The sequence below is a fragment of the Prinia subflava genome, chromosome 9, assembly GCF_021018805.1.
Source record: "Prinia subflava isolate CZ2003 ecotype Zambia chromosome 9, Cam_Psub_1.2, whole genome shotgun sequence".
Taxonomy (NCBI): Eukaryota; Metazoa; Chordata; class Aves; order Passeriformes; family Cisticolidae; genus Prinia; species Prinia subflava.
The window spans coordinates 11,471,990-11,493,360 of record NC_086255.1 but is presented as its reverse complement, the minus strand read 5'-3'; the positions used below and the strand labels follow the sequence as shown (position 1 = coordinate 11,493,360).

Here is a 21,371-nt window from a genome sequence, read left to right as displayed (position 1 = left end):
TAAAGTAAAAAACGAAACACAATGGACTGTGAAATCCCCTGCAGGGATGGGTAGAGGGTGTGGAAGGAAGAGAGAACAAGAGCATTGCCCCATTTCCTTGTCCCCACCAGGACAATTCCCTGATCTAAGCAGAGGCACTGTGCATTGCACACAGCCTCTGAGGAAGGATCAAACCCTCTTATTTCATTACCTGACTCTAGAAAAGATCAGGAGAAACAACACAAATGCTTTGGGAACCAGAAATCCCAGTCTTGGCTCATTTGCCATAAACCTCACAACTGCCAAGGCAGACGCATGCACACAAATATGTTGGCTACAGAATACTTCTGGCTAATCCTGCTCTTCAAAATGAGTTTGAATAAATAAAAAGCAGTAGAAGAAAGCAAAGTCATACAAGCAAACAAACTGCCCCACTTCCATACAATATTTCCATGAAGCTCATCCTTTCAGCACCCGTGGTCACCAACGCAGAGCCATTTCCACCCAAGGAAATTACTCAGAGACAGCCTATTGCCACATGCACCCACATTTAATAATTTCATGTGCTCTCTGCTCAGTCCTCTCTTCTTACCAAGAAAAGGAAACATCTCCAAGTTCTTTGTTTTGCTGAAGAATTTGTAAACTGAATTCTGGGAAGAAAAACTAAAAATACTCAAGGGGAAAGGAGTGATGTAACTTGCAGTGCTGCAGCAGAAGTGTCAAACACACATACATTAAGGTTGTGAGGCCACGTGGTTTTCATTTGGGATGTATGGGGTGAGCACATACTGTTGCTTTCTTTCTACCATAAGCACAACAAAGGAAGGCTTTGTTTGAAAGCCAAGGGACAGCCTCTCAGCTCACATCAAGGCTGTTACAACGCAATGGGAGCTGTGAGTCACAGCTGTGGGGCCCCTGCTCACAGGCACAAACCCCCTCTGCTGCAGCAGGCAGGAGCTCAGCGAGGAGCAAAGCCTCCAGCTCCACATGGGAGACCCAAAGCGTCCAGGACCAGCAGCAAATGGAAGGCTGAGCTGAGAGCACGTGTTGTGGATGATTTAGCACACAAACACGTCCCTTTCAGTTGACATTTCCTCCTGTAACTCTGTCAGTGTGTGAGATCATAACCCTGCACCTATTCCAAGAGCACGATGCAGCTATGAGTCAACAGGAAGGTGGGATAAGCATCATCCAAGCATCTTCAGACCATCTTTTGACTTTGGCTGCAGAAGAACATGACCATGATTCTTAGACTGAGCATAGCCAACTCACTAGGTTGGACCACACTAGAGCTCTGTCCTTAAGTCACCTACTGTGCCAGATAATTTGTGTCAGTGTGGTACAGGAGGGGCGGGTCAACTGGTAGATTCCAGTTACCCAAAATAAAGACATCCATTCTTGCCCCTGCAAGACTGGAAGATAAGGGTAATTTTTAATTACACGAATGAGTTGCAATCTGCAGTGTAGTTTGTGCTGCTGAAACTTCAAATATTTTCCCTCATGTTTTCAATAGTCCCAAGGTATTTGTCTCCTAAATCCCCAGAGGCCTTTAGAAATCAAATTCTCTGAAACCAGTGGCAGTGCTCCTCCTGAACCTCCAGGAGGAAACAGATTAGGATTGAAGCATTCTGGGTGCAGATACAGAAGACCAAGCCCCTCTGAGAAGCATTACAATGTGAATATCAATGTATGACACTTTAAGCTTGAGAACATCTCCTTAGCTCTGCCTCTGGTATGTGTTAACACTATACAAGACCTTAAAAATTAGGAGGAAAAAGAGGTCTGAAAAAGCAATAGAGTTTCTTCTCTCTGCCTACATGCATGGCTTACACTGTGCTTGGATGATTTCTGGCAAGTCTCTGTTTACTTTGCTCTGAAAAACTTCCAGCAAATCTCTTCCTCCCAAGGCAGTCTAGACTACTGCTTAGCTGCCCCTACCTGCAGGAAAGTCTCCTTATCACTGCATGTGCCTTCTCCAAAACAAGCTGTTTGGATCCCTGCTGGGATCCTGGCACAGGCAGGCAGTATCTTGTCTTAGGGAGCTACTTTACCTCCTTGCACACAGTGTGGGAACCATTTGCTCCCACTCCTCATCAGCTGCTCACCACTCATCACCAAACCCTCTGCAATTTGGAAGAGCTGAAAGCAAGGCACTCTCAAGCTTATTTGCATTGGTTTTTCTGGGTTTTACCACAAACTCTACCTTTTCAACTGAAGGCACTCACCATCCCCAGAGGCAACCCAGGGAAAGATGAGTTGGTTACACAGGTGGCTCAGCTGACACCTTATAACTCCTGTCCCTTCTCGTGCTCAGACACAAGAACCTCCTCTAAGTGCAAGTGAAGGAACACTAACAGTTTTTGCCAGGCAACCACAATAACCCAATGAGTTGGAGACTGTGCCTAACAGGGCCTAAATTCTGCAACAGCTGGCTGCAATGATCCTCATCCTTGCCAACACCATGCTTGGTTTTTTTGAGTCATGTACATGGCAGTGGGATGTATCTGATGTTTTCTGTATAACTGCTGAAAAAGCATCTCTGCCTTGAGGCAAATACTGCTGATACAAATAATGTGCTAGATCAGCCAGAAAAACCTGCCTTTGGAGGAGGGACAATAATGAAAGATGGTGAATGGAAAGGAAAAAGAGAAAGAGCTTCATTTACACACAGGAGAATGGCAGTGGGCCAACTCTCACAGCTTTGATCGGGGCTGGCTGGAGGAACATGCCAGGGAACTCTCTGAGCAGAGCTTTGCTGGAGCAGAGCAGCTGTTTGAACTCTGTGATGGGAAAAAAGGGACAGACACCACCCAACACAGATCCAGAATAAATAAGTTAAAAAAAAGAAAAAAAAATCACGTGGAGTGCATGAACTAACAGGTACTCAGAGCTGTAGCAGGACATTGTGGCAGCCAGGACTGCTGCTCTGGCAGCTCCCTCTGTCATCAGCTCCAGTTCTTGCTCTCCCACCACTGCTACCCATAGAGCCTCCTGTCACACTCGCAGAGCAGCACTGCCAGACATCTTGATTTCACTTAGTTCTCCTTTTGGTGTGTTTTTACGGGTTTTCATACAAACATGAAAACTCTCCACATTGCTGGCTTGTGAAAGCACTATTTGTCTGCCTCCGCTGTCACCCTTGATCATCTGGAAGTTGTCCAGGCACTTCCAGGCATCTACTCTCCCTCTACTACTTAGAAGAGGGGAATTCCAGTATTTCCCCAGTGTAGCTAAAGTACTTCCGGCAGGTTCTTTTCTGCAGCAGAAAATGCATCAGTAGCTGATGCCAGCAAAGCTCTGGAACCTTTGGTTCCCTTCTGCCACCACTCTCTGACTAGATCCCAACTGTACCAAGCAGTCAGATAAGAAAAAGTTTTATACTGAAAGTCCAAAAGAGAGGCTTCTAACACTGATCTTCCACACTGAAGCCATTTCCAAATTAAACCTTTACAACATTACTTTGCAAGAAGCTGTCTGAACCTCACTGCTGGGAACATTTCTAAAATATGAGCCACACCAATTTCCTTTCAGCATTTCTGCTGCAGGGCCCAAGATCTCCTAGTGAAAGCCCATCAAGGAGCTTTTTAAAATCACCTCAAATCTGAAAGGAAGAATGACCCCTGGAGCACTTACCTGCTACACAGCTTTGCAGGTGCTCATTAAACTTCACATTACTACTATCACCGTGACGCAGGGAAGACTAAATTCAGCCACTGAAGCACAGCCAGGAAGTCTGCAAAGCACAAAGAGAATGAATGAGGAAATGCAGGCAGAACATAATGCAGTTATCTAAACTACGGATTGATTAAAAGAGAGATTAACTCACCCCCTTACCTAATAAAAGGATCATAAAAGCTCCAGAGACCAGAAATAATCAGTTTGAAGCGATCAGGGAAGAGTTAAAGTGTTGCTTCTCCCATGGGAAAATGTGTAGATCACACCGTGGGTCTCTCAGCCTTGCAGACGTGTTTGCAAGCAAGGACTTCCCTCCTCTGACTCCATCCTCACCCACCAGCACTCTCCTTTTAAAATGGATTAGGGTCAAATGAGCAGCTGCATAAGTGCAAGGGCTGGGACAGTTTTGTCTGGGATTGGTTTGTCTAGAAAAGGCACTAGCTACTGTAAGCAGCTTGTAAGGTAGAAATACTTGCTCGGGGAGCTGGGTTTACAGAGCTAATGGGAGAAACAGAAAGCAGAAGAGGCAGGAAGCAAGTGAAAGAGCACAGGAAGATGTGAAACGCAGAACCGCAAAAGATAAACTACAATATTTTAGGATAGAGAAGTGAAGAAATTTTACATGCAACAGGAAACAAAGGCCCCCAACCAGAAGGAGGAGAAGACCCAACAAGCTGGTTGCAGGCAAACAACAGACACTTCTCCTCCCCAGCTGCACACAAATGGGCTGGGGAGGAGGAAGGCACCACCCTTACTTCCAGCTACCACCGCTTCAAACCTTCCCACTGTCTTCATTCAAAGCCTAATGAAACGATCAGTGTAGGCTGAGCTGAGCTTTAAGCCCATTTTAAGGGCTCAGCATTAGGTTGATGCACGCTTGCTCTCTTGAACTCCTTCAATTCACCTCTCTCCTCCCACATACCTGCTTTGACCAGACTGTGTGTCCAGTTTCACTTCTCTGTTTCCATCTTTCACTGTGAGGCGAAATTGGGCAAATGGGCTCTGCCCAGTCCTCCTGTCTTGCAGGGTTGCTGGTGCTCCTGCTCAACCAGTGCCATACCAGCAGCAGGAGCACAGGCTGCTGAACACACCTCAAGAGAAAGACACCCCAAGCCCCAAAGGTCTGGATCTGCACTGCAATACCCCAGTGGATATTTGTAAGTCCTCAGCGCCTGCAATTTCTGGTCTCATGGTGGCTCAAGGCCAGTGAGGTAGAGCAGGTGTGTCTGTGTGGAGGAAAGGAGCTATTAAACGCTGAGGTCTTAGTTGAGGTCTCCCTCAACTAAGTTTACGGATGTTGGAGAGACTTTGACTGAGCCTTATGGGTACTGGAAGGCTGCAATGGTGTCTCTCCAGAACCTCCAAGATGAACAACTCTCTCAGCCTGTTTTCACAGGAGAGGTGAGGCAGCCCTCTGATCATCTTTTGTGGCCTCCTTTGTACCTGCTCCAAGATTTCCATGTCCTTCCTGTGCTGAGAACCCCAGAGATGGATGTGGGTAGAGTCTCAGCAGAACGGAGCAGAAGAGCAGAATCCCCTCCCTCGATCTGCTGGCTGTGCTGTTTTGGATGCAGCCCAGATCGCATTTGGCTTTCTGGGCTATAGGCACACATCGCTGGGCTGGTCCAGTTTTTCATTCAGAGAGACCCCAAGACATTCTCCACAGGGCTGCTCTCAGTGAGTTCTCCCAGACTGTCCTCATATCTGGGGCTGCCCCAGACCAGGTGCAGTGTCTTGCACTTGGCCTTGTTGAGCTTCACGAGATTCTTGTGGGCCCACCTCTCAAGCTTGTCCGGGTCTCCCTGGATGCCACCCCTTCCCTCTGTTGTGCCAACAGCACCACTCAGCTGCGTGTCATCTGCTGAGGGTGCACCTGATCTCACTGTGCCACTGGCACAGGTATTTAAGAGCACCAGTCACTGAGAGACACCACTGACTCTCACCTGGACAGAGAGCCAAAGACCACAACTCTCTGGATGTGTCCATCCAACCAAATTCTTATCCACTGAACGGTCAACCCTTCCAATTCATTTCTCTCCAATTTGGAGATGAGGATGTCATATGGAATCATGTCAAAGGTCTTATAAAAGTCTAGGTAAATTACATCAATCTGTCTTCCCTTCTATGCCAAACATTGCAGTTACTCCATCACAGAAGGCCACCAGAATGGTCAGGCACCATTTGCCCTCAGTGAAGCCATGCTGGCTACCTCAGATCACCTCTTTGTCTTGCATAAGCCTTCTCAACACTGCTTCCATAAGGAAGACTGAGCAACCCAGGACAGTGGTTGTTTTGAGTCAGCCCTATATGAGAGCCTCGTCTCTGACAAAGGAGAAAACTGAAATCTGTCCCTGCTCTAGTGAAGCTCAGCAGCTGATCTGGCCTTCAGGTCATGGCAGTAAAACCTGTTTGTTTTGCTGCTGGTCAAGGTTGGCTCAGCCAACTTTGCATGGCCCACGTGTGTGTGTAAGTATAAACAAGCTAAAAAAAGAGCCCTGCTGCAGCTGCACCCCAGGCCAGCTCTCCATCCCTCAAGCTGCTTGAAGGTTGGCCACCTGCCTCCCTGCCCTCTCCAAGGAGTGAACGGGCAGAAGGTTTTGCTTACACAGCTGAGCCCACATCCCTGCAAAACCTGGAATTCATGGTTGGGCACATGACAGTGCTGCCAAGTGCACACCCTGGCCACGCTCTCTCCCTCCAGTCTGGAAACCAGAGTCTCTACCTCTCACCACCCAACAATTACAAGTGCTGATGGAAAATATGCTGCCTGGCAGCAAACCTGCTTTTTCCCCAGTAAAAATGGATTGTAATAACACTTGGGAGAGAAAAAGCTGGCCCACCCAACAGTCCATTTTAAAGGGGATCTAAAGGAACCAGCCAGAAGCTTTTTTCAGTTTCCTTTTCCATTGCACCATTGCTATGGACTGCAATTGCAATTCTGCAGAGCAGAGTGAGCAGGACAGGACAGCACAGGACAGCAGGGAGACTCATGCAGGCCCTTCACGGAGCTATTATACTCTGTTAATTTATTTGCAAGCCCAAGATACTGAAACCATAGTCAACAGGTAGACAGTTGCAAAAGCCAGACTAAAATTATTCTTTGGAAAACCACACAGTTTGACTTAAAAAACAAACTCAGAAATTAGTGAGATCAGCTTGTGAAACACCAGTGTTAGGTTTCTGTGGATCAGATTCCTTTCCCATGTTAGTCATTGCCATGCAAGAAGAATCACAAGCACTGGCATCCCTCTGAGACATCATGCAGAGACACACAAGAGCCCTTATTGCCATGGGGAACATCAACAAAAAAACAAAAGGAGTGCAGGGCATGCAGCTTTTGGCTGCCATAGTCATCAGATGGCCCAAAACAATCACTCATGAAAACCAAATTCCTCAGTCCCTGACCAGGGCTATTTAGTCCTACTTGAGGGGAGGAAAGTAGTGTTAAAAAAAAAAAAAAAGAAGAAAAGAAAAAAGAGAAAAAAAGGTGTTCATAGTGTATAGTAATGTTCCAAGCAACAAAAAGAAGAAGACAAGTGAGGGGCCACTGCCTGAGCTCTTGATAAACAAGTTCAGTGCCTTTGGTGTGCACAAGTTGCTTCTTCCTTGCAGATGCCACTGGTTGAACACAGATAGATCACTGAGTCCTGTACACGCAAGTCATGCAAGCAAAGAATAGTGTCATCTACAGCTGGGAGCCAAGAAACCCTCAGAGTTTGGTCCCAGTACTTATTCTGGTTCTCTGAATTTGGGAAATCAATTCACCTCTCTCCACATCTGTGGCAATCACACTGAATATGTGCATTGCCCGTGTGAGAGCAGCATGAAGCATCTATTGTGCTGAAAACAAAGTCGAAAAGAAGACTTGAAGTTTTTATTCCTAATTTCTATGCTCTGCTCTTGTTTGAGGACTGAGAGAATCCCTTTCACTTACAGTAAGGAAAATCTGATTATAAAAGCAGATGTCTATGAAGGTACTCAGATTCCACTTTAGTCAGAGCTGCAGAAGAGCATTACCATCATCACCAAACTAAAATACCTCACACACAATAAGCATATTGCATTACAGCAGCTCTCCTGTCCAAGCCCTGTTTTCATGGCAGCCCAGATCCTTGCCTGGCAGCTCATGGCAAACACTTGTGCCTGAAGGAGATGCACTGGGTATGGGAGAGGCCTACAGCACTCATTAAAAATATATTAAAGTCATGTTTAGAGACACTGCTCATCTTGCCTGACCACGTAAGAGATGCCAATAGCAACATGTCCTATTTTCCTGAAGGATTTTAGCATGGCAGCTCCCAAGAGAACTGCTTCAGTGGGAGACTGCCAAGCTGAAGATGGAAAGGCTATTAAGGCTTGTGTTCTGCACATCAGTTTTACAGTCCACTGACTTCCAGTATCACAGACCTGGCTCACTGGTTTGAGCTACAAATACCTGCTGGCCACCTTCAGAAAGTGAGCAGCTGTACTGAAAGTATCCCTCCAGCTCCACTGAAAGCTTCACTCACACGAAGTAAGTTTTAAACCCATGCCCCGTAACCGTGAACACGCAGCGAGGCTCAGTGATGCACTCTGCACGGACTGTACATGTCCGAGGAAAGCGGCCCCGGGACACCACGGGCTGTGTCACCAGCAAAGGGCGATGGCTGAGAGGTCTCTGGTCACTCGGCTCGGGCCCGCCGAGTCCCCGAGGGGCTGCGGCCGCTGTCCCGGTGCCTTGGGCTCCCGCCTGGGCTGCGGGGAGAGGGATGCCCAAAGCTCTGCAGGAACTCTGGTGGGCCAGCACCCCGTCCCAGCGGCCCGAGCCCGTCTGTGCGCCGGTACCCACCGAGACGGAGAAAGCGCACAACACAAAACTTACGCCGTAAGGAGAACCCGGGGACAGCCACCCCCTCGCGGGCAGCCCGCCCCGCCGCTCCGCCCCGCAGCCCCCAGCCCCGGCCCCGCACAGACTCACCGGGCCGGGCCGGGCCGGCTCGGCGGCCCCGCTCCGGGCGCTCCGCGCACACCGGCGCTGTCGGCGCGGCCAGGGCAGGAGCCCGCCCCGCCCGGGCTGCCGCTGCTCTTTGGTTTGTTGTTTCCCTCCTCCTTCAAACCACTCCCGCCAGCCCCAGGAGCCGAGCCGTGCCCCGGCGGGCGGCTGCGAGCTGTCTCATCTCCCCCTCGGCTCCCCCATTAGCTTCCCAGATGGAGTTGGACCGAGGGCACGGCGGACGGAGAGGAAATGCGCTCATCTTGCTTCTCGGATGTGTTCTGACCTCCTGGTGGTCGTGCCTGAAAGTCAGGAAAGCAGCTGAAACACGGAACCTCGTGTACTGTTCTTATCAAAGCAAAGGAGTAGATCTCAGAAGTGCTGACCCATTTTCGTGCTCCAAGCTGGCACTAGTAAAAAGCTGTGAAGCTGCTAACATCCTGCCCCAGAAGTGGCCCTAGTTTCTCTAGAATCGTGTATTCTGGAAGGTCAACAGGGTCAACCCCTGGCGCTGCACAGGCCAACCCCACCAAGTGCCTGCCAGTTTGTCCAAATGCTTTTTGAATTCCGACAGGCTTGGTTCTAGCAGGGATGAGGGAACTGAGGCACAGCAAGTGTTAGCTAATGATTGAGGCCACAGTAAAGGATTTTTGAACGTGTTTTCGAACACTACCCTCATTCTGGAGTTAAAGGTTGTCTTCTTGTATTTCTCACAAAAATCAGTTTTCTCCAAAACTGTCCATTTCACAGGAAGCTAAGGCCATAAGCATAGTAACATCTGTGTGATTTAGGAGAACTGTATGGTGCCCCTCCTCTTTCCACAGCATTGCAACAACTGGTTTATATCACTGCTGATCTGGCATGCTGCATGTTCTCCACCACCTCTACTTTGATTTTCTTTTAAGCTCAGATGGTGTCCATGTGCGGCAGTGGGTGACAGTCTGTGTTTTATGTTGCACTAAGGCTTTGCACTATCACAAAGGCACCAGGCAAATGTGGTGGCACAGATTTATTCTGAAGCTGGCTAGCTCATGAGTGATAACTGGGACTTTTAAGTAATCCTGTTCTTTGTATTTCCTGAAGTGCTTATCGAATTAAGTAACAGTTTTAGTGTTATTCCAAGGGTTTGTGTTTGTAATTGTGTCCAAATCAAGTTTATTCAGTTTTATTAGCAACATGGTTGTTATTAGTACATTCCTTCCTCATATGCCCTAATCTATGGAAATATCTCTAGCAAGAGCAGTGCTGGAATCTCCGTGCTTCTCTGCTGCAGGACCCAGCCTGTCTGGTGCATTGTTTATTTCCCCTGGGAACTTCACAGCAGCAGGAGGAGAGAAAGCAGCTCCTTTGCCTGGATCATAGCTATTCATCACCTAAGCCAGAGGAAAATGTCTATTAAATATCACTCACATAAAGCCCAATAAGGTAGTAACTACTGATTCTGAATGTGTGTCTGTATGGATATACAGACTGGAAAATACAAATCACTCTAGGTTAAGTGGCTATAATTTATATGTATCTGCAAAATTTCTCTGGGATACAGCGAACAGACCTGAACATTTTTCACAGGAAGGCTCACATCTCTACAAACTATATTACATATCCACCGTCCTAGATTCAGGATCTACTTTCTGTGCCACCTAGGATGGTATAAAATTATTATAATGATACAATACACGTAAATGGAAAACTCAAACCAAGACACATTCATTTGATTTGTATTAGGGGGCTTTTGATGCAGTTCAACAGTCTGAAAGAGGGAAAGCTAGAAGCAACTGACAACTCCAGGACATGATTCATTGTTTGAGTATTGTTGCAGGCTTGAGATCATTATCTTGCTCAAGGTAGTAATTTATCTGACAATGAGCCAAGCTCCGCTAACCTTACTCACATGCTGGGCAGGATCTGAAGATGCAAGCAGTGGAGTAACAGTACCATAGTTCTTCACACACTGGGACTTAACCTGTGGCTCTGTGACATGGCTACTACTGCAGCAGAATTAGATATAATATTATTTCTAAAATGGACTCTAAGATCCCATCAGCAGGTGCAGGATGAGCAGGATTAGGGCTGAGAGTCAAATTTTTGGTACCTTTGTCAGCTGCTTTCAGATATGTTAGATGATTGAGAACTTATTCTTTCCACTAGAATTTCTAATTCATTACAAAACCATCAATAATTCCTTTAACGATTAGAAACAGTAAATAAAACATAAAAGAATACTGGAGACAACTTCCAGCCTGGATTACACAGAGGGATTACATTCACACTTCACACAGAGAAAGCAGGAGTGATCATCTTGCACTTGTCAGGCCTTGCTGGGGCCCACCCTTGAGTAAGCCTGAAGGAGACTGCAGCAGGACAATGCTTTAGTAGGCCTAGCAGGAGCAGAGCAAGGGGAGAAGGGAGTGGGGGACCCCCACCCATGGACATTTCACCTCCTGGATATCATGCAAGGACCTGTGCAGGGAGATGGGATCACCTCCTCACAGCTCACCATATGGTGTACTCCTCTACTCCCTACACCTCACCTTATAAACATCTGAAATATCTGTGATTTCTCCACCCTTCTCTGAGTATTAAGATTTTTTCTAATGGCCTCTTCCTTCCAGAGTGTCAAATAGTGAAAGATGCCTGACAAATTTTTCATCTAGGGAAACACTTGGTGGCTGAGAATGAAAAGGCTGAAGAATAAAATGCCGAATAAAACAGGAATTTTATATAAGGGTCCGGATTCTGCTGCTGGAACCAAAAAAGCTAATGGTTGGAAAGCTAATGAGCACACGATGACTCCCTACATATTTGAAACTCATTTTTAAATAGACCCAAATGTTCCTGATTGGGAAGACAGCCATGGTTCAGAACTGGTAAGCAGGTTATAGAAATAATTGATTGAAGAAACCTAAGAGCTCTGCAGGGCCAAGTGTATTTATGTTACCTTGTAGGCTTTCCTTTATAGCCTCTCCAGTGATTAATGATGCTGGGCAACCAGGATGGGAGGGGTTACTTCTATTAGACCATTCCTTCACATATATAGGCAGAAAAGTCCCCCCACCTCACTCTCTGAAGCTGAAGGCTAGACTCGTAGCATAAACCATAGCACTGTTGGTGGTAGGAGCCCACAGTGGGCAGTGATGGTGATGGAGATATGCAGAGCATTGCATTCATCCAGCAGTCTTGGAGAATTCCTGTGTTTTGCTTGGAGGAGGGTAGGAAAGAGGAATTTTCTAACAAGCATGGCATGCCATAGTAATCCCAGATGCAGAACTGGGAGGAAAAACTGGGATGGAAAACTGTTCTGCAGTTTAAAACTATACTAGGGAATAGCAAGTTCAACTCCGTTTCAGGATTATTGAATTAATTTCAGTTACTTTCCCTAACTCTCATCTATTTTGTTTTTTTTATGTGGAGCATGAAATTGTACATTATACACAGACCACTCGTCAGCTTTAGCTTCTCAGAACTAACCAAGGTCTTTACTTGACTGTTTTTATTAATTGAAATATTGCTATGATTTAAGTTCTTATGAAAATGGTAATGTTTCCTCTCTTGAGATCATTAGCTCAACTCTAGTGCCAAACATGATCAAAGGTTACTGTTATTTGAGATCTGTTGCATCATCTTTATGAACAAAGTAGAAAGTCTCAATTCAATTTAAACTGAACAACTGTTCTTGTTATAAAACTATCATTAAGTTTGAAAATAACAGGTGGAGAGGACATTAAAAAAGAATACAGTGAAAATATCAGTTAGATAATTAAGTAATTGAGAACCATATCGCATTACCTTGTCACTGGAGAAAAAGGAGCATTTTCAGTAAGCTCTTGTTCCTTTTAATACTGCAAGACTGATGTAACTCTGAGAGGGCAATCGGGTTTGCAGGGGATGTCCCAGGATGTCACCTCACTAACAGTGCCTGCAGCATCTCTGCTCTCTGGGGCCATGAGGCTCTGCTGGATCTCCTTACTGCTGGGGAAATTACAAGACTCGCAGTTAGATTAAGTAATATTTATGTAACATATTTGCAATGTATGTCAAACAATACTTTAATATTAGCAAATCGGTGGATAAATTTTGCTTTCCTCAGTTGTAATTTTCCATTGATGATGCTATCCGAGTAAACGGAGCACAAATGCAGAGCCTTATGAGGAGTTCACCCACCTCTGCATGCCCGGTGTTACGGGATGTTTGTAGCCGGTGTTTGTGCTGGGGATGTTTGTAGCCGGTGTTACGGGATGTTTGTAGCCGGTGTTTGTGCTGGGGATGTTTGTAGCCGGTGTTACGGGATGTTTGTAGCCGGTGTTTGTGCTGGGGATGTTTGTGGCCGCGCTGCCCGGTTCGGCGGACGCGGCCGTGGTGCGGTGCTGCCGCCTCCCGACGCCTCCGGACGGGACTGGCAGGAGCTTCCCTTGTCACTCATCCTGTCCTTACCGCCCAGGGGCCTCAGGGCTCCTTTCACACTTTCCAGAAGACAACGTGCTGTTATGGGCCCCCCTGCCCCAAATGGCTTACATACTCCTGGGTCATCTTATGATGAGATTTTACTTTATTATTTGTATCTCTGCAGCAGCCCATAAATCGCTACATTCAGGAAGTAATGGCTTATCACTTTCATGCCACTACAGTTTAAAACATGCCGTAAATTAACTGTGTAAGGGTTGTGACATCAAATAAATCAGTGAGCAAACATTTCTTCTCCAGCAACCCTTTCTGCCTGCACAACAACACACCCTGCTGATACAAAACTCTTTTATGCAGCTGGCGAGACAGGTGATTCTGCTTATTTACCATAAGGTGCATATGTCTCTTGAACAAAGACATTCAGGGAAATAAATAACTTTTTTTTTCAATGAACTTTCTAGGTCTGGCTTGTCCTTGCCATTAATGGAGATTTATTTGTTTTTATTTACTTTTTTTTTTTTTTTCTTCTGTGGCCGTTGGAGTTTTTTTCTCTTATTAGCAGAAAGTTTTTTGCAGGGCTGGGGACATATCCTCACCTTAAAAGGGAGAGTTAAAAAGTCATCCCACTCAAAGAGCTCCACCTTTTCCAGAGGTTCTCTCTATGACATGAGTGCATAATTTATAGCCACGGCAGTCACAGCTCCATTGCAGGAGGGCAGATGTGATTATTTACACTTCACTGATGAATCTCGAGCACAGGGAATTTTAAGTGACTGGTCCTGAGCTAAAGTAAATTCTTGCCAAGGTCAGAAACTCAAGTGTCCTCTTGAGTGTCAGTGCAGCTCCTTATTTATGAAGCTGTTCAGGCGTCCTCTTGCTAATATAATGTGTTGCAGAATTAATTCAATGTGAATATTTGAGTCTTCACAGTCACACAGATTTTTGTCCTGGTCATACTTGTATGCTATGAGTTTTGATGTTTTAAGGCTTTTTTAAAAAATGGGCTTTTCCATGAGTTATCATGGACAACTAACACTCACCCCACTATGTCTGCACTGCAGTTAGAGATGCAGCTATCATGAGGGTGAACTTGCAGAATTTGAATGAATTTAGCTCAAATGGAAGTTGTCATGAAGATCAGTCTATACAGTCACACAGTCTCAGAGGACAAAGATCATCAGGGTTTTGAAAAACATAAAGAGTAGAATCACAGACTAGTTTGGGTTGGGAGGGGCCTTTAAAGGTCTTCTAGGCTCATCCTATGCAGTGAACAGAGACATTTTCAACCAGACCAGGAAGCTCATGGCAATGTCTTAATAAATGGGTATAATTTTTAGACACATGAAAGACACCTGAAACCCAAAGGTGACTGTCTCCCTTCCACTCCTGTTTTGTTTTTAAAGACATAAGAAACAGTATAAAAAAATCAAAGTTATATATTTGAGATGTAAACTGGAAGGCTTTTCATCATATAATATTCTTTTTTAAAATTCTGAGCATGTACCCTTCCTCCAGCAGTATTTTGCTCACAAAATTAAAATCATACCATTTGATATTTAATTACATGTGCAGTTGTTTTATGTTAAAGGTCTAGAAGTTTGGGCCTCTTGAGAACTGAAATCCTAGAATCAAGGGATTTATCATAATCATCTTCCTAGTAATTTTATTATGTAAGAAACATCAGTACAAAAGAAAATGAGGAAAAAGAGGAGTACAAAACTTAGAAAAGGAACTTCATTGATTTTTTTTAGAAGTGTGCATTGAAATGATTGAATGTTTCAGTGTATAGGATATTTTGTAAATTAAGTCACACATAAAAAGAATACATTATAAAATATGTATTATTCTCCAGTTCTAATGGTAAAATCAGACCATTTGAAAGCATCCATTTGAAACTGCCTATTTTGCCACGTATTCGCTAAAATGAAGTGCTACAATTCAGGCTTCATTAAACCAGCAAGAGAAAAAGTTTTCCATCATCATTATTTGTTTCAAGTGGTACTTTAAGGTCCTAACCAACGTCCATGCTGCTAGGGAGAATGTACATGGTACAGTACATTCCCTGCCCTAAAAAGCTATCAGATGGAACAATTTGTGTGCTTAGAGAGATAAACCCCAGCATTTCAGGGGTTAGCTGGGGGTGGAGAGAACAGCAGCAGCTGATCCTTAAGCACAGCTCTGAAGCAGAGCTGGTGTCCTGCCTCCCCTTTCCCTGCACCACAGACTGTGCCAACCCATCCACATGCACAGACAGGCTACTGTGAGGAATTTGGTACGATGATAAGGCAGAAATCAGGCTCCAAATGCCATTTGGCATGTAGTGACAGGACAAGGGGAGATGGCCTTCAGCTGAAGAAGAGTAGGGTTAGATCGGATATTAGGAACAAGTTCCTTACTGTGAGAGTGATGAGGCACTGGCACAGATTGCCCAGAGAAGTTGTGGATGCCTCATCCCTGGAAGTGTTCCAGGCCAGTCTGGAGGGAGCTCTGAGCAACCTGGGATAGTGGAAGGTGCCCCTGCCCATGGCAATGGGGTTGATCTCTAAGGTCCTTTCCTACCCAGTGTATTCCGTGGTTCTACAGTTTGTGCCCCCAAATTGCACAAATTCCTGTTTAGTGCCTTCCACTTGAGTGGACTCAGTACAAGAAGGACCAGGAGCTACTGGAAAGGCCCAGTGGAGGCCATGAAGATGAGGATGGGTTTGGAGCATCTCTTGTATGATGAGAGACTGCAGGAGCTGGGCCTGTTCAGTCCGAGAGAACAGAGAAGACTGACAGGGATCTCATCATAAATGCACATAAATGTCTCAAAGGCAGGTGCCAAGGGCTTGGTGCCAGGCTCTTTTCAGTGGTGCCCAGTGACAGGATGAGGAGCGGTGGCCATAAACTAAACCACAAGAAGTTCCACCTCAGCGTGAGGAAGAAATTCATTTCCATAGAGGGTGGCAAAGCACTGGAACCGGCTGCCCAGGGAGGACCTGAGTTCTCCCTCTGTGGAATCCTTCCAAACCCACCTGGAGACATTCCCGTGTCACCTGATCCAGGTGACCCTGCCCTGGCAGGGCGCTCGGGCTGGCTGATCACCGGAGCTCCGTCCAGCCCGAACAATTCTGTGGTGAGCTGGCCCGCCCTGCCGGCCGCACTGAGCTGCTCCGCTCACGGAGCCTTCGGGCTCAGAGGGGAAACATTCCTCGGTGTCCTTGGTTAAAATCCCCGACGGCCGAACTCAGCAGCAAGATGGACACGCAGGTTTTGGAGGACAAGTCACCCTTCGGTGACCGGGGCCATCCACGCACAGGCCGCCGCTGGGCCCTGGGCTGACGGCCCCGCCCGCACCGCCGCCGTTGCTACGATACCGCAGCGGCGTTGGCTGCGAGCAGCGGCCCCGGCACCGCCGCGGGCCCGGGCCGCCACCGCCACTGCCACCACCCCTGCCCCCGGCACCGGCACCGACACCGCCCCTGCCCCCGGCACCGGCACCGCCCTGGCACCGCCACCGCCCCTGCCCCCGGCACCGGCACCGCCCTGGCACCGCCACCGCCCCTGCCCCCGGCACTGACACCGGCACTGACACCGCCCCTGCCCCCGGCACTGACACCGGCACTGACACCGCCCCTGCTCCCGGCACCGGCACCGGCACCGGCACCGCCCCTCTGCACCGAGCCCGCCACCTCCACCCGACGGCAGCATGGCTGAGGTAACCTGTAACCTGCCCCTCCCGTCCCTGCCTGTCCTCTGCACCTCAAGACAAGCCCAACAACATCGCCTGTGTACCGTCTGTAGCCATACACCACCTTTATGTCATCTGTGTGAGCAGAGCTCGGTTATGGCCTGTGTTGAAAGTAGGAGCAGTCAGGCTACTTGTACCCAGGGTACAACTCTTAAATTTTAGGAGCAGCTGCTATATGTAAGATCATGGGTGTGATTCCCGCCCTGCCTCCCCCCTCATTACTGCTCCTGTTTTAATTCTGTTTACAATCACAAACACGATCAAGACTGAAGTACTTGAAGGGAGCCTACTAGAGAGCTGGAGAGGGGCTTTTCACAAGAACAGGTAGTGGGGACAGGACGGAGGGGAGCAGATTCAAACTGAGAGTAGGTTTAGATTATACATTAGGAGAAAATTCTTTACTGTGAGGGTGGTGAGGAGCTAGCACAGGTTTCCCAGAGAAGTTGCAGCTGTCCCGTCCCTGGAAGTGTTCAAGGCCAGGCTGGATGGAGCTCTGAGCAATGTGGTCTAGTGGAAGGTCCATGGCAGGGAGTTGGAATGTGATGATCTTTAAGGCCCCTTCCAACCAAAACCATTTTGTGATTCTGTGGTTTGGAGAGGAGGATGGAATGAGGAGAAAGCCGTGAGTCCCAGAGCAGGTGTGGAGGAGGGATGCACTAAGTTTCAGTTCATAGCTCGGATTGTTCTTTGATGTTGGCCAGAGCAAGGGCTGCAGTGTTAAAGTTGCTCTTCGTGTTTTCCTGCTGACAGGAGAGCTGCTTCCCTATCCTAGTGAGACCACCTCAGAGGTGCATTTGTAAGGGTTTGGCATCAGAACTGAGCTAGATAAAAAATACCTTTAGTTTAAGGTTTAACAGTACCATTTCCCACAGAGGAAGGGCTGGATTGTGTTGGCATTACTGGAGCTTTCAGACGTGCTTCTCTGCAAGTGTCTGGCACTATCTGGATAGAAATCATAAACTAATCAGACTTTAGAGGGTAGAGAACTGGGCAGAATTAGGGCTATAATACTGGTCTTCCTTGGTAGTTGATGTATTATTCAAACACTATCACAATGATGGTATTTTATAGACTTATCTTTAAAGCAGTTGTGAGACTCAATTACAAGAACTCTGACTGGTAAAGTACAAGTTATTTCAGTAAAATTGGGGGAGATGTGTTTGAAAAATAGCCTACAACATGCATATTATATGCTAGCAAAAGAACTGTTATTACTGAAAATTTTGCCATGATTTCTTAGTTATACACCCAGTATATTACATTTTTATATTCTGGGGTCATAAGTGAGATGTTGAATTCTTCCTGTTTGTTGATTATTTTACTCAGGAAAAGTCTGACAAACCATACCTAGAAGAAAGTGCCTTTGAAGCACTGGAAAAAGACTCCCAGGAATTCATCAGTATACTGAACAGAGATGAAGCTCTGGAAAAATTCCGTGTCGAATATGAGAACCTCCTTGCTATTATGAAGAAGTCTCGTGAAAATGAAAAGCATCTCATGGAGAAATGCAGGAAGCTGAGTGCTGAGCTTGCAGAGAAGTCATCTAAAGTGGCTGTGCTCACCAAACTCACTCATGATGATGGGGAAACAATATCATCGTTGAAGTCGGTAAAGTTTTGAATAGAATGAAATATAATCTGGAATCATTAATGAAAAACATGGTAATAAGAAAAGCACCTCTATGAACACTTGATTTTATGTAGAGGACTACCTGGGGGGTTAAGCATAGAGCTGGCTTAGAGCAGTTGTTTAATCTCTGCTTTTTCTTTGTTTGCTCAGCCTGATATATTTACAGGACTCAGACAAATTCAGTGTTTATTTGCATTAAACCAGCTTTCAAGTACTCACTAATAGTTTTTGTTTAAGCTTTCCCTCTGTAAAATGGCACGATTTGAACTTAATGTACAGTTTTTGATTCATTAATACTTTTGAAAGGCTGCTTTGTTGTTAACTATTGCCAGAACATAAAAAAATCTACTTTTTGTTGAAGTACGGATTTTAGGCCAGGGAAGTGACAACTTATATAAATAAATGTTTCACAGTGCTTTTGAAAAGGAATCCTATATAGCATTTCAGTGTGATTTCACCAATTCACTCTGATGTGTTGTTTGTTATTACTGATTTAAACTCGGTCATATCAAAGTGTTTGGTTCACTAAAAGCAATTGATGTTTTTAGGCTTACAGTGAATTTTTACTGTCAGAAACCTAAAACTGCCAAGTGATCATAAGACTGTATGTGGAACTTCTTCATTCTGATGGTTTAAAAACTTAGTTTTGTGATACCTAGATAGGCTTTAATTTAGCACTTAGTTGGGAAACCTCTGTGCCTTACAATAAAGTGTTTTGTTCCAGTAAAATAAAGTCTGTGTAGCAATCCAGAGTAATTTTTGAGCATTACAGAAATAGAAGTTCTTTGAAGTGAAGTTTCTTGTCCTTAGAATTATGAAGAAAATACATTCAGAGTAAATATAAATAGCAGCACTGTCATCCCATGGCTGCAGCTTGCGAACCCATGGTACTGCCCAAAGCCTCTTCAAGGAGGAGAAAAAGTGTGGAAAATGTTGATTTTCACTGCTGCCAATCGAAACCTGGTAGATGAACATCAGGAACCAAACTGATCCTTATAATTTCCTTTTTGCTATTACATGGCAATACTCTGTGTGTGAACAGAGTAGTAGGAGAGGTGATCCTTCAAGACATTCCCAAACTGAGGAGACACTGTCTTGGTAACATCATAAAACTAAGATTGGAAATGTTGGGAAAATAAGAGCCTTTCCAATTTCAGCAACTATTTCGAAGCTCAAGCAGGGAATGACTGAACCATACTGCCTGCTGTTGAACCTATTAAGTGATTTTCCAGTGAAAAAGCTGCTTGAAAATATGATTGTGCTATGCACAACACTGGACATTGCATTTCTGGTGGTGTGCTGTGAGCCAAGTATACAGCTGATAGTTTTTCAGTTTGGTTATGAGAATTACTCCTTCTCTTAAAGGTTCAGGAATTATTTGGATATTGTTTAAAATGTTCATGTCTCGTTTGAGGTTTTGTTTGGTAAACCCTTTATAGACCATAATATCCTTCTTTTTGAAGGAAAGTTCTATTAGAGCTGTGGTATTTCACTACAATTTTGTTAACATTCAAAAAATGGACTTCACGTGTATCCAGGCTAAGTGGTGAAGGAAGTTCAAGTGCTAAAGTAGCCAAGATGATATTCTTCAGTGCTAAATTAAACAAATAATCTATCCCACAATTTAATTATTTATAAACCATAAAAGAATCCTGATGGGGCTGTTCCTGTAAAAATGGTATAGTTGCTCCAAATTAAGCCCCTAAATCTTGGTGACTTGATGGGTCATTAGGGTAAGAAGTAAAAATTGCAGAAGAAAAAATTTTCTCCATGTGAAGTCTCTTTGTAATCAGTAGGGTTTGTTTGGGGCAGGGGTTAAGCACATGGATAGGATGTGGGTCAGTGATAATCAATAGCTGTTAACTCTCAGGTGGTGGTTAAAGGATCTGTTTTGTAGTTTTAATAAACTGGACATAACAATCTGCTGTTTGCAGTCATATCAAAGGAGCAAAGGGCCGAGCTAATCATGAAAGGAATACAATTCTGTTTTTCATGCCTAGGGACACTGATCCACGAGTCTGCACTGGAAGAATGCTAGAAGAGGAATTTATAGGAGCTTGTACTGCTCTGCTTGAAATTACCAAGTTTTCAATTTCCAGGCGTATCAATCCAATATAAGAAAGCCTTTCATTAACTCTCAGTTTCTGAGCAATGAAACTGATGTCATCTTTGGGGTATTTAATGAAAGTAAAGTAAAGCAGTCACACTTCATAAGTTCTGCTTCACAAGTTCCAGAGTTCAGTACTTCTCCAGAGATTTTTGACTGATTCTAACAGCAAACATCCAGTGTACTTCCTTTAATCATGCAACAGACTGCATGCTACCTATCTTGTACAGTAATCACCACGTGTTTTGCTGATGCTGAAGTCTGTAGAAAATTTTTATTTATATTTTGCTTATTAGTCTGGCCATCACCCGTGTCTTCTTACTTTATTGATAACAATTGGTATTATCAATACAAATTCAATACAGATTGTTTCTACGCACCAAAGATAAAGTTCAAAAAGGACAGCTTAGGGTGACTTGAAATCAGTGCTTATCTGAATGGCCTCATTGACTTCAAGAGATCCCTTTTGCAAACACTCATCAGAACAAAAGACTCTCTGAACCCACTAAAACCTTTCAGAGGCTGTATTGCTTTTATTCCCCAGTTCTATTCCCCAAAACTCAAATCGTAATGATTTAATTCACCAATTTTAATCACCTTCTAATCAGCCAGCAGGAAACTCTGATTTAAGTAATCAGCTTTAATCTTATTTTCAATTTGCATTTTTCTAGAGGAAGGATGGTTGCCTCTTACTGGTTGACAAATGTGGAACGTGTCTACTTACAGTTATATTTTATGCTTTTCTGCTAGTCAACATGATCCACTGTGTCTTTGTGCCATTATTTCAGCCCAACATGCATTTATTTAAATTTCAGAATTGAGCATTTTTGTAAGATATTAATGAATGAAAAACTTATAATTTACCAGATAATACTTAA

The 21,371-nt window shown here is 45.1% G+C and overlaps 2 protein-coding genes across 7 annotated transcripts in view; one reads left to right on the top strand and one right to left on the bottom strand.

Annotated features, from left to right (window-relative positions):
- The window catches only part of ITPRIP (inositol 1,4,5-trisphosphate receptor interacting protein), a 31,410-nt gene extending 14,909 nt beyond the window's left edge, over positions 1-16,501 (bottom strand). The window contains exons 1-4 of one of the 4 annotated variants that reach the window (XM_063405358.1): positions 16,042-16,498; positions 12,413-12,592; positions 8,612-8,928; positions 3,613-3,712 (exon numbers count right to left, since the gene is read on the bottom strand). The gene's annotated coding sequence lies outside the window, so the exon portion shown is untranslated. Of the gene's footprint in view, positions 1-3,612; positions 3,713-3,813; positions 7,693-8,611; positions 9,009-12,412; positions 12,593-16,041 lie in introns of those variants that run through there. The other 3 variants (XM_063405361.1, XM_063405359.1, XM_063405360.1) reach the window with 3 other exon arrangements.
- Positions 16,502-16,561: 60 nt separating this feature from the next.
- Positions 16,562-21,371, top strand: part of CFAP58 (cilia and flagella associated protein 58) — a 57,672-nt gene continuing 52,862 nt past the window's right edge. For all 3 annotated transcript variants that reach the window (XR_010081296.1, XM_063405355.1, XM_063405356.1), the window contains exons 1-2: positions 16,562-16,724; positions 18,084-18,365. Coding sequence is in view for 2 of the 3 variants with exons in the window: in XM_063405355.1 (XP_063261425.1) it covers positions 16,716-16,724; positions 18,084-18,365 (291 nt within the window). In the remaining variant the exon portion in view is untranslated. The remainder of the gene's footprint in view (positions 16,725-18,083; positions 18,366-21,371) is intronic.